At 36.6% G+C, this 13396-nt stretch overlaps 1 protein-coding gene across 1 annotated transcript in view; it reads right to left on the bottom strand.

Moving 5' to 3' along the window:
* Positions 1 to 9707, bottom strand: part of LOC125789915 (beta-synuclein-like) — a 36215-nt gene extending 26508 nt beyond the window's left edge. Inside the window, exons 1-2 of the mRNA XM_049473014.1 lie at positions 9572 to 9707; positions 8518 to 8647 (exon numbers count right to left, since the gene is read on the bottom strand). Of these exons, the coding sequence (XP_049328971.1) occupies positions 8518 to 8638 (121 nt within the window). The 5' untranslated portion in view covers positions 8639 to 8647; positions 9572 to 9707. The remainder of the gene's footprint in view (positions 1 to 8517; positions 8648 to 9571) is intronic.
* Positions 9708 to 13396: the final 3689 nt, after the last annotated feature.

Raw genomic sequence — 13396 nt, 5'->3', positions numbered from 1 at the left:
CCATAGAGATGGACACTGTATTTATCAATAGCCTTGTCTGTTATCCAGTTATCCAGCCAAAATGCTTATCTGGGGTTCTCATGGATCACACAGAGGCTAGATAGACCCCAAAGGCCTGTTATCTGGGTATAATATGATGTATAAGGTCTTAAAGTTAAAGTTTCCAAATATTTAGAAAAATCAATTCAGTACAATCTCCCAAAACCAATCATTTGAAGCCGTTCTGTGAAATTGTGCTATCAAACACTATTAGAAAGCTCCATTATGGCAGTACTGTATGTGCCAACATTATCACTGTGTAGAAATGCCCTGAACAATATACATTAGCTTCAATATATACGGATATGATGAAGTGGCGCGCATAAATGCTCCAGATCAGCAAGGAGAACCCCCCGTGGTGCAGCAGATAGGCTACATAAAGTGCTGAAAAGCTGCAGGTGATGATATCCACGCCCTTCTACTGTACTGTAGCTGAACCCATGAACAAAACCACCTGCAGTCTAAGACTAACAGAACCTCACTCACTAAAATAACACAGGAAAATATTTATATACGTTTATCATGTACTGCATACTGTAGAATTGTATCAGTTATTATTTTCAAGCCATGTTGCAAACTTGACTCGGTCATGCAGATTCTTCTGTGAAACATCTGAAGAATTTGACCGTTTCTCAAGGCAACTAACTGCACTAGATAATTGAGTTTTAAGGCTTTAAGCAAAACTTTGAAGATTTGAGGAAAACCACCACCAGTTGTGCCAACTAGAAATTTTGAGTTCAGATAATTACTTGTTTTATATGAGCAAAAAACATCAAATATGAAATATTACCACCTTAAAATTCACGCCTCAGGGGGTTCTAGGGTAATTTCCTCTTTTATGGGGGGTCCTCTGTGATTTTATTCCCATCCAGAACGACCAGACGTTTTTTTTAAAACTCCGTGGTCCTCCGGTAATTTTAGTCACGTCCGGATCCACATCTCTGAGTTTCGTCTCCTCACGTTTAATAAAATAGCTATTTGTCCACTGCTGCACACCGTAATTACACTTTGAGCGCAGGTTTCCACGGAGACCCACGTTAAAAACACAACAGCGAGTGGAAATAGAGGAGCTACTGAACACGATGTCATGTGATCGAGAAAAAAAATAAATTAGGCCAAATAAAGATATAAGCCCTATCTGGATAAGTTTCTAAGAGGGGCGTCCGTGAAAGAAATTTCACACTTCTACTCAGTGATAAAACTCCTAAATAATACGAACCGACACTTTAATTAGGAGCCCCAACATCCTATCAAATTGAATCAGATGCTTAGCTATTCCGCTAATCGAAAGGGGAACATCATGAACGAAGCCCCAATGTTAATGTACCATGTCAGCTTGGCCTACAATGTGCACTGTGTTACACGGATCACCAGTCCAACCAGTATCATTCCACTGATCTGCAGCGTATCAGGTTCTCCTTATCTCACACTGTAGAGTTACACTGAGCTCCCGGGTGCACGGTGTGCCTATCCAGCCCAGCAAGTCACTAACGTTATAGAGTCTAACGTACTCTGGAGTCCTCATCTCACCGGCGAGCACACAGACAATGCAGTATAACGCAGTTTTACCTATAATTTTCATTTTTAAGCAGTGTGGCAGCAGGTCTTACAGAAAATCAGCCTTTTTTTTTACATTTGATGTATTTGATGTATTTGTAATATATACAACAGGGATTTTTGGGTAGAACAACAGAAAATGTAGATTTTTTTTTTTAACATAGAAAACCTTTTTATATTATGTTTTGTGTATGTTTGTTAAATTGCCAGCTAAAATCTGTTAAAAATAAATAATTAATGTATTATGAATTACTTATTCAGATTTTTGTTTGTAAACTCAAATGACACATTCTGATAAAGCCTATTCAAGCCTACTCTTGTTACAAAATAAGTATACTAAATGAACATTGCTGTTTTATTCTATAAACTACAGACAATATTTCTCCCAAATTCTAAATAAAAATATTGTCATTTAGAGCATTTATTTACAGAAAATGAGAAATGTCTGAAATAACAAAAAAGATGCAGAGCTTTCAGACCTCAAATAATGTAAAGAAAACAAGTTCATATTCATAAAGTTTTAAGAGTTCAGAAATCAATATCTGGTGGAATAACTCTGGTTTTTAATCACAGTTTTCATGCATCTTGGCATCATGTTCTCCTCCACCAGTCTTACACACTGCTTTTGGATAACTTTATGCTTATTTAGCTTGGTTTGATGGCTTGTGATCATGCATCTTCCTCTTGATTATATTCCAGAGGTTTTCAATTTGGTAAAATCAAAGAGACTCATCATTTTTAAGTGCTGTCTTATTTCTTCCCTAATATTCTATATTTTCCTTACTGAATATGAAATAAAAAATAAGAATTGTATTCTTATAACAATAAAATCTAGAGTACAATTACAGTACAAAGCAATTGATGCCACAAAACATCAGGTAAATTATCTTCTACGTCTAATTAGCTCAGGTTTAGGTTAACATTACTTAAAATATTTGAGACAACGAATCATCTTAAATTATGTGGCATAAAGTTATCCAAAAGCAGTGTGTAAGACTGGTGGAGGAGAACATGTGATGATGCATGAAAACTGTGATTAAAAACAGGCTCACAGTGTAATGAAAGCATAAAAACAGTGTATGTAACACTATCTGTATCCTATGCTGTATTTGGTGTTTTGTTGTGTTTTGCAATAATTATTATTATTATAACAATTATTATTAATTATGGATGAATGAATTTACTTGAATAATAATTTAAGGTGATTTGTTGTCTCAAATAGTTTAAGTAATGTTAACCTAAACTTCAGCTAATTAGTTTTTTTTTTAAATGTTATGCTTAAATTTTAAGGTAATTTAACTGATGTTTTGTTGCATCAATTGCTTTGTCCTGTAATTGTACTTTTTATTGTTATGTGAATAAAATTATTATTTATTATAAGCAAATTATTCAAGCAAATACAACTTATCCACACACACACACACACACATCTCACAGTGTGGGAAACGCATGTGAACAGTGTATAAAACACTATCCGTATCCTATGCTGTATTTGATGTTTTGTTAGCATGACTAACAACAGGCGCTTCAACACGATTCACATCCCAACCTCCACGACTGATTCACAGCTCAGTGAATCAGTACAGAACACTGAAACCCGCCAGCATAAAGAGATTTAACTCTGCCACCCACCAATAACCATGCCCAGCCGCTCGCTGAACTGTGATTGGTCTTTCAATGGACGACCACACAGAGCTGCTTCCTGTATTGTAGGTGATCCCTTAAGTCTTAATCCGCAGTCAGAGGGCCGACTGTGAGATCACTCCACAGACATCGTTACCTTCACTAATGGAAATGTTAGGATATAGGAGTCTTTTAGGTGATAGCAGAGTAGTACAGTGTCACCACAAACAGGAGTGAGACGCTTGAAGAAGAAATTCGGAGTAGCTTTAAAAATCAGAGCAAAACCAACAAACTTGATATGAATACGAGCAACAGTACAAACCATTAACAAGCCTGACCAAAACATTAGAGCCAAATCACAGTCAAAAGGGAAAAACAACAAACGAGATATAAATTTCACGACAAAATCAGAGACAAAAGCCAAAAAATAGATAATATACGGAAATATATAAACAAAGGAATAGCGCTCTGTGTGCAACTGATAAACAGGGGCAGCAAGATTAGCCAGTAGACTTTGTCTGAGGGAGGGATCTGTACCTACTGTCTGTGGCACGCCAGCAAATAAAGAATATGTTAGAACTTTTTAGATAATTACTTTTGTGCTTCTATCACAGTGTAAACATAAGCAATGACCAGCGACAGCTAATTTGCATATACGTGACAGAGCCCTTTAATGGCTCATTCTGAAAGGGACTGAAACAGCCAGTAGACTTTGTTTGAAGGAGGGATCTGTACCTACTGCCCATGGCAATTCAGCAAATAAAGAATATGTAAGTACTTTATATACAAATAATGAGTTTTGTGCTTCTCTCACAATGTAAACATGGGGCGTGGCCAGCGACAACTAATTTGCAAAAAAGTGACAGAGCCCTTAAACGGCTCATTCTTAAGGGGACTAAAACTTGTCGGAATAGAGCTGGTGAGATCTTTTATCTTTATTTGAGAGTGATTTGGTGCAAAGAACTTTTATATTCTAACTTGTGTAAAAAAGCTATACATATATATATATATATATATATATATATATATATATATATATATATATATATATATTCCTAAATTTCCTTCGGGATAAACAAATATATATAAATATATATATATATATATATATATATATATATATATATATATATATATATATATATATATATATATATATATTTTTTTTTTTTAAATAACAGACCACTTTAAAAAAAAAATTTTTTTTTCAAAATTGAAAACCTCGGGAATATAGTCAAGAGGAAGATGGATGATCACAAACCATCAAACCAAACTGAACTGCTTGAATTTTTGCACCAGGAGTGAAATAAAGTTATCCAAAAGCAGTGTGTAAGACTGGTGGAGGAGAACATGATGCCAAGATGCATAAAAACTGTGATTAAAAACCCGGGTTATTCCACCAAATATTTCTTTGCATTATATATATATATATATATATATATATATATATATATATATATATATATATATATATATATATATATATATATATATCTTTTTTGTTATTTCAGACATTTCAGACTTATTTTCTGTAAATAAATGCTCTAGATGACAATATTTTATTCTGAATTTGGGAGAAATAATAGAATAAAACAACAATGTTCATTTTACTCAAACATAAACCTATAAATAGCAAAATCAGAGAAACTGATTCAGAAACTGAAGTGGTCTCTTATTTTTATATAGCGTAGCTTTAACCTCATTCTCAGAGCTCCAAATGGGTCTCAGTGGTGACTGAACAGGAACCAAGCCAACTTACACTAATTCGCCCTGTGCTTTGCCTGCTGAGCAATGTGTCAGTGTACCATGCAAACACATGGTTTCATTCTGTCTCTCTCTCACACAGATACACAAACAAGGTATACAGGACAGGTTCCGGTCTACAGTTCAGAAACTGGACATCTGCACTCAATCAGAAGGGCATGAGAAGGTCCTACTCTGTGCTGGATGATACGTATGGCCTGCTGTTGGAGCTCAGTGAGCCGACATGTTGCCGTGTTCCGCTGGAAGTCGTGGGAGGAGCCTGAACCGAAAGCACAGGGTGATACTCCGTGAGCTCATGGAATAGTGTGACATGTGGCCGGCGAGGCTCCTGGCCAACCTGGGCAGGAGATCACAGAGAAGCTGGACCAGATCCAACTGACACTTCTCCCTCCTCTCACTCCATCACAACAACAGGCAGCACACGGCCAAACAGATACTCTACCACACAACGTTTATACCTGTTATGTGTATGTGTACCAAAAAAGGGCAAATATACTGTATTTCAACAGTGCAATGCTCGTCCACACACTGCTGTCATCACCTCAAGAGCTCAGAGCCTCGAAGACACATAAAGATATTATACTAAACCATGTCCAGCTGTATCTCCAGACCTATCTCTGATTATAGAAAATGTGTGGGATGTTTTTCTATTGGACGCTCTATCAACACTCCACTTTAATCCTTAGAACCCTTTGGAAGGTTTTCCGTCCAAAATCGCACCTTGTGTTCTCAGCTTAATTACTCAGGAATCCCTTCACACATAAATATAATCCATATATGATAAGAAAGGGCGGAGCTTACTCTTTCTAAAAATAGTGATCACATCCCAGTGCGGTAAAGCTAAATCTACAAGAAACCCATTGAGAAAAACACATAAAAAAGTGAAAAATCTCCTTCCCCAACCAATATTATTTACCTTTAGTGCTTCAAACATATTTATATGATCTTTCAAACCAAATAATATCAGTAAATAAAGACTCAAAAGTGTCCACAGAAAAAACAGTGTGACTAAACTACCTGCTTTACTCAAACTAAGGCTAGGTATGGTGTGCGCACTACTTTATATATAGGTTTTATTTTGCTTGCACATTTTTACTTTAATTAGTTATTTTTCACTAAACATTTTTATTTATTTTGACTAAAAAAGTTTACATTTTTGTATACTATACTGTTGTGTGTCTTGATTAAAATACTGAAAGGCATAGGCTGCTCTGAGTGTCAGGTTTTTAGTATCTACATGTATCCTAGAGGTGTGATTATTGATTATCAAGAGAAATAACTCCACCTGATGCTGTTTCTCCATGTATTTTATCAAAGTAATAATTAATAATCCATGTAATGAACTCAAATCATCCATATTCTTATGCTTTCAACTCATAAACACTCTAGTCTAAACATTTTTTAAAAGATATTTTAGGTGTGAATATATTTAAAGTCTATACATTCAAAAATAAGTAAAAAAAAATAAACAGGCGCTTTGTAAAACATTGACCAAAACATGATCAGTTCCAGGAAAATATAACAATTCTGCTTCCTTTTACATTTTAAATGATTATATTTTTGAGCAGCCGTATGTCTTCTGGAGTAAAAGAGATCAGGGCATGTGACTGTCTGATATAATTACTGTGTTATAAGACCTGAAAGAGGAACTGACAAAAACTGAAAAAAAAAAAAACAGCCTAGGGTTCAAAGGGTTAACCTCATTAGCTTCTGTAGAGCATGGTCAAATTAATGGAACATAATAATAGTTCCCTGTCCTATTGCTATGTAAAATCAATGAAGGCAGTCTGAGACACATGGTCTGGGTGTTTTTGCTGTTTCAATAGTGCAATACTCATTCACATACTGCTGCCATCACCTTAAGAGCTTAAAGCCTTAAAGACACATAAAGATGTTATACTAAACCATGTCCAGCTGTATCTCCAGGTCTATCACTGAATATAGAAAATGCATGGGATGTGTTTCTATTGGACGCTCTATCCACACTCCTATACCCCTACCACACAATCTACTGCAGGAACTGTGTGAGAATACTGGAGTTATTATGGGATGGATTATCACAGAAGGAACCTTAGGAACCTCTACAACATGTTAAGACCTTACAAACTACGTCTGCATGTGCAGCTCAATAAATATTATCAATATCAGTCTAAATTCTACAAATACTCATTGATGATGATCTTCCTTCTGAATAATCACTGCTATTGGTAATATTTTTCAATAGGGAATAGACAAGGTGCAAGTGTGCACCTGCACATCTGTACATCACACCTGTAAAAATGATGCATGTCTGAGCAATAAGTGTTTATTTAAAAAAGAAAAAACACTAATATAGAAAATATATATTTTTTTCTATCTGCTTTAATGTTGCCATATTTGACAGGATTATATATATTGTCACTATTGTACAGGCCAGTCATGATAATTACGTAATCGACACATCGTTCAATACATGACCGCAATTATTTCTGCGTATCTCAATATTCCCCATTATGTTTTAACCTGAATGAGCCCATATGCTTAATCTGTTAGGTGATTGCTTTACTGTGCTTTTTATTATCATTATTTCAGTGGCATGACATTGTCATTAAACCCCAATAATATAAATTATTGTCATAATTTCTGGGACAATATATTGTTAAATAAGAAAAAAAGCAGCTATCATAACTGAACAGGAAAAAGAAAAAAATAGATTTTGCTTTTTGACGTGTTATGAACATTACTTCAGAATTTGATGAAAAAAAGACCAATAGAAATGCTCCAAAATGTAGAACAAATATTTTTACACTGAACTTCCATTAAACAATATGACCGCTATATTTTATTCTGACCTCAAAATTGCCCATTGTGTTTGCTTGCATGTAAGTTGCATGCTTACAGCTAGCACAACTATATAGATAAAAATGTATCTGCCATTAAACATTTAAAACATTAAAAATATCCTGCAATGTTTGGACAGGCTGTGCAAATTACCAAAAGAAAATGACTAATGTTCTAAAACAAACTTGAACTGGTTTTCTTTGCCTTATTTGAGGTCTGAAAGCTCTGCGTCTTTTTATAAATATTGTAAATGACAATATTTTTATTTATAATTTGGAGAAATGTCTGTAGTTTATAGAATAGAAGAACAATGTTAATTTTACTCAAACATAAACCTATAAATAGCAAAATCAGAGAAACTGATTCCAAAAATGAATTGGTCTCTTCATTTTTTTCATAGCTGTGTGTATATACATATATATATATATATATATATATATATATATATATATATATATATATATATATATATATACCATAATGACGTCGTGAGCGGTTGTAAAACGTGACAGGAGGAGAGAGGAGAGCCCCACCCATCCACCAGCCAATGGAGTAATTACACAATCCTCCACAATCGTGCCTTAACCCATATAGACAACCCCCTCATCCTCCTCCTCCACCTCCTCCTCATCCCCCCATCCCCCCATTCTCCTCTCACGCCTCACGCGCTCTATAGCTCCATCCATAAGCCCGTATCTCCGTGCGTCTCCTTACCCACGAACATCACGCCTTCCTTGGTCTTCTCGGCCGCAACCGCGACGCCCTCCTTGGTCTTTTCCGCGGCCACCGCCATCCCTTCTTTCGCCTTGGAAAGCCCCTTCATGAACACGTCCATCCTGACCCCCTGCGGGAGGAAGAAGAGGAGGAGGACGGGGGACAGTGGAGGGAGGACAGAGATCAAAAGATCAATAGATCAATAGATCAGTAACGGGGAAGCATCCTTACGGCACGCGCTGCTGTGTGGCGGTGTGTGGATGCATTGTTGCACTGGGTTGCATTATTACATCAACCAACGGCGTGGCGTGTTGTGTTAATAGCAGGCTCCATTGCCAGCAGACAGTGTGTGTGCGTGCGCGTGCGTGCGTGCGTGCGTGCAAGTAGATGGGAAAAGCCAGAGCGCGCCCCCAAAACCGAGCTAAAACCATCCAATTCCACCTCAGATCAAAGAACAGCCTTTCTTTTTTTTTACACCACCCTGTTGCTCCACCTGAAGCTAAGATGTAGCATCAAATAAAGAGCATCCTGAGGATCACAACGTCCACGAAATGGTTAATAATATGTGCACCTGCTCATTAATTATTAGCTACTGAGTGCAATCACTAAATCATTAATTCAGGGTAAAGGAGATGCATAAGAAAAAAAAACCTTTATTTTACTTCTTTGTTTAAAAAAATAACGTAAGCTAATATAAGCTAATTTAAACCAGATTAGATCGATGTAACAGGCGCGTTCACACTGTTGAATCGTGCGATGGAAACTGAGCCCTCAATAAAACAAAGCAAAGCTAATTTACTCTCAATAAGTAAGTGGAGAAAATAATCTATCCATCAACAATTATCATCAAATTCTCGTAACGTTATCTCCTCGCTACACTGATCCCCCAGCTCTCCTGTAACCCCACCTGAATGCACAAAAATATGCACAATAAATTCACACAATAAATCCACACAATAACATATACGTCCTTCAGAGCGCGCGCCTCCACCTTCCCTCACGCACCGTCACGCGCTCGTTTTCCAGGTCCTCGCCGAAAAGCAGGTTGACTCACCTGTTTCAGTCGTCTCTCGCGCCCCGTATCTCCGAGCTGCTGTGGATCTTCAGAGCTGGTTGATGGATCTCCGGCAGGACGAGCAGAAGCAGAGCTGGGCCTTTTCCTCTCAGGGCGCTCAGCCAATGGCGACCGACCGTTCCGCCGCGCGCCGTCACTTAATTCCCCACCCGTATTCCGCCAGACCCCTCCTCCTTTTCCTACGACGTTCATTTAACGTTTTACAACCTACTGAAACCCCACTCTACTCCAATTACAGCGAACTATAACAGTCTGTTGTTGAAATTAATCGGATGAACCGCCACAACGTTCTTTGATTAATCGCGAATAATCACATTTTTTCTTTCCTTAAGGTGAAACTTTTAATAATATTTATTTTGCCCCTTTCAGACCTGACTTATGTTCTCTGGAAAAAAATTAAGAGACCACTTCGGTTCTTGGATCAGTTTCTCTCATTTTGCTTTTATAGACAAATACAACAGACAAAATAGAACTATTATGTTTGATTTTATTTATGTATTTTTTTTATTTTATGTATTTTTCAGGGACAGAAACATCATTAATATATACAGAAAAATAAGAGACCACTTAATGTTTTTTCTTTGTTTTTACCAAATTGAAAACCTCAGGAATATACTTTTTTTTTTCTAATAAAACAACAGGGTTACTCCAACAGATATTGATTTCTGAACTATTAAAACTTTGCATTATTTGAGGTCTGAAAGCTCTGCATCTTTTTTTTTTTGTTATTTCAGCCATTTCTCATTTTCTGCAAATAAATGCTCTAAATTACAATATTTTTATTTGGAATTTGGGAGAAATGTTGTCTGTAGTTTATAGAATAAAACAACAATGTTCATTTTACTCAAACATAAACCTATAAATAGCAAAATCATAGACACTGATTTATACAGGTATTACAATGTATTTATGTACTCTACATTTTGTTCCACATTTAGAATATAGTAAGACACAATTTTCAATCAAATAGATTTCACAGTAGTTAAATAAATTCTTAGATTTTTAGGGTTCTTTTCATTAAAGTTTAAACTACAAATATAGAAAATAAAGTTGTTTGTTGTATGTAAACGTATGCCCACAACTGTACATTCACAGACTAGTTATAAAGACTCGATCCTCAGCATTAGAGTGGCAGCAGACAAACACTGGACTCAATCATTGGTGTGGTCTGATGATGGAGGAGAGAATTCATTCAGCATCATCACCCAGAAGCTGACACTATGTCAATACATAGATACAGTGCCGGCAGACTGCTCTGATTGTAGTGTAAAATCAATGGAAGATGAAAAAACAACTGTACATCTACCCTGCACATCATTCCCGATGCACAGGCTTTAAAATAAACCCATACATCACTATTGTATTTGATTTGAAGTGGAGAAGCTGTTGGAAAAAAACTTAAAAGTGAAAAAACACTGTGAATCTTTAATAAATATTAAATTTTAAATACAAGATTTAAGTTTTATTTGTAATCAGATTTATTTGTAAACAGATGCATGGTAAGGGGGATTCAATGTCAAAAAAGCTGGAACAAATAGATTTGCTTGGATTAAACATTTTAAGCCATTATTATTAATATCTCACAGTTTAAAGACTGAGAAACCTCCATTCCAATTATTAATTGTCAAGATAAAAATTTAAAGTACACATGTTTTTAGTTATACTACTTATTATTGTAGCAGGTTAAGTCCTTAGAAGAATAATTCTTTCACCAAAGAAAATGTTCATAAAACAGCTATAGTTAATGTTTAAATTAGTAATAAAGTAATAATAGCACCACAAATATACAGAATGTATTAGCCTCAGAATTAGAGATTTTAGCCTGTACTACAGACTGTACAACACCACAAACAACATAATAAATGCTGAATTAGGTCAGGATGTCATTTTAACTGACTTAATACAGTGATTCCCAGTTCTGCTCCAGTTTTCTACAGTTTTTTTACACTATAGTTTTTCTGTTCTAATACACATAGTAATTTAACCTGCCAATCTCTAAAGGATTCTGCAATCTATGGACACTTTCTGTGTGTGTGTGTGTGTGTGTGTGTGTGTGTGTGTAGTCTATACTATCATTGTATGCGGGTCACTTCCCTATCTCCTTATAAGGGCAGTATTTCCTGGCTGTGTCCCAATTCACTAGCCAGGGCAGCGGTAGTGTATTGGACCACGTCCAATTTTATTTTTTCCTCTCTTCTTGGGTTTACCTGCTTTGAGATCAACTGTTCTGCTGGAATTGGGTTCAACAACCCTCTGGGCTGGAGAGCTGCTAGTCTGTAGCACTCCATCCCATTACACTTCATTTTGCAAAACACTCCAGAGCAGTAGAGATGTGTTCTCTTGAGTGAAGAATCACAGGTTTGGGTTTGGGATTGAGTTTGGCGGTTACCAGGAGAACAGTACATGTTTGACTGTATTGTGCTAAGTGTAAAGTTTGGAGGAGGGGGGATAATGATTATGGTGAGGGTTGTTTTTTTAGGAGTTGGGCTCGGTCCCTTAAAATAACACTTAATGCAATTAATTTCAAGCTCCCAACTTTGCAGAAACATTTGGTTGACACTTCCTTCTTGTTTCAAAAGGATCCAAATAGAAAAAGTAAGCTCCATAAAGACATGAATGAGCGAGTCTGGCCTGCCTAAAATCCTGAAATCAACCTGACAGAACACCACTGGGATGAATTAGAGTGAAGAATGTGAGCTAGACCTTCTCATCCAACATTAGTGTAGTGTCTGATCTTACAAATGTGCTTCTGGAAGAAGAATGGTCAAAAACCTCCCTTAAACACACTACTAAACCTTGTGTAAAGCCTTTCCCAGGAGAGTTGATGCTGTTATAGCTCCTTAAACACTATGGATTAAGCTGGATTAAGAATGGAATGTCACTCAAGTTTATAATATGTTTACGACTGCAGAGAAGCGCATGTTTTCGGAAATATAATGCACGCTCTAGGTAAACGTATTTGACCAGACTTCTCCTCAGTCAAACTGAGGAAGAGTCATCAGTGCAGGGCTTCTCGTGTGATCTCACAGTGATCCTGCAGTGAGAAAATAACCCCTGATCTGTTAAATCAACAGCCTATTAATGGTGAGTCACAAGCATTTGAACCTCATGTCCATAATTACCCTCGATTCAGGACAATTTGTCCAAATTATCTTCGGCCCTGAAGGCAGAGGGTGAGGTGGGGGGTGGCTGGTCAACAGCTGTGTGGCTTCAGTAGGCAAGTTCATATATACAGTATATCAGAACATCAGTGCTAAGATCCATGTTTTTTGTAATGTCCAAAGATCTAGTGTTGGGTACAATTTCGTACAATTCCAGAGCACTATTGTTTCAAATAGATACACAAATACTATTGAACAAACTACAGGGTGAAATAAAGAAGCTAGTGTAAAAATAATACCACAGAATGTAGAATTAGATGAAACAAGCATTCAAACTTAAACAAATTAGTGTTATTCTGCCTTAATCCTTCCTTGCTCTCTCTTTAATAATCTTGATTTATATGTTATAAACTGATTTGTGTGAGGAAGGTTTTTGTAAAGAGTTATTTCTATTTTTTTTCTCTCCAATTCAGCTACACCAGTTGTCTCACCCGTTCAGCTGCTCCTTAGCTGTATATCCCTATCACTAGTGATACCACAACACCAGGAGGGTGAAGACTAGCACGCACCTCCTCCGACACATGTGAAGTCAGACTCCGCCTCTATTCTTTTTGAACTGCTGCTGATGCTGTAGCATTGCCGAGTAGCAAAGCGCAGCGACTCGGTTTTTGATACATCAGCTCACAGACGCAGCCATGTGCTG

Source organism: Astyanax mexicanus, unplaced genomic scaffold (genome assembly GCF_023375975.1).
Source record: "Astyanax mexicanus isolate ESR-SI-001 unplaced genomic scaffold, AstMex3_surface scaffold_32, whole genome shotgun sequence".
Lineage (NCBI taxonomy): Eukaryota > Metazoa > Chordata > Actinopteri > Characiformes > Acestrorhamphidae > Astyanax > Astyanax mexicanus.
The sequence above is the reverse complement of the archived record's forward strand: the minus strand, read 5'-3'. Positions and strand labels throughout refer to the sequence as shown.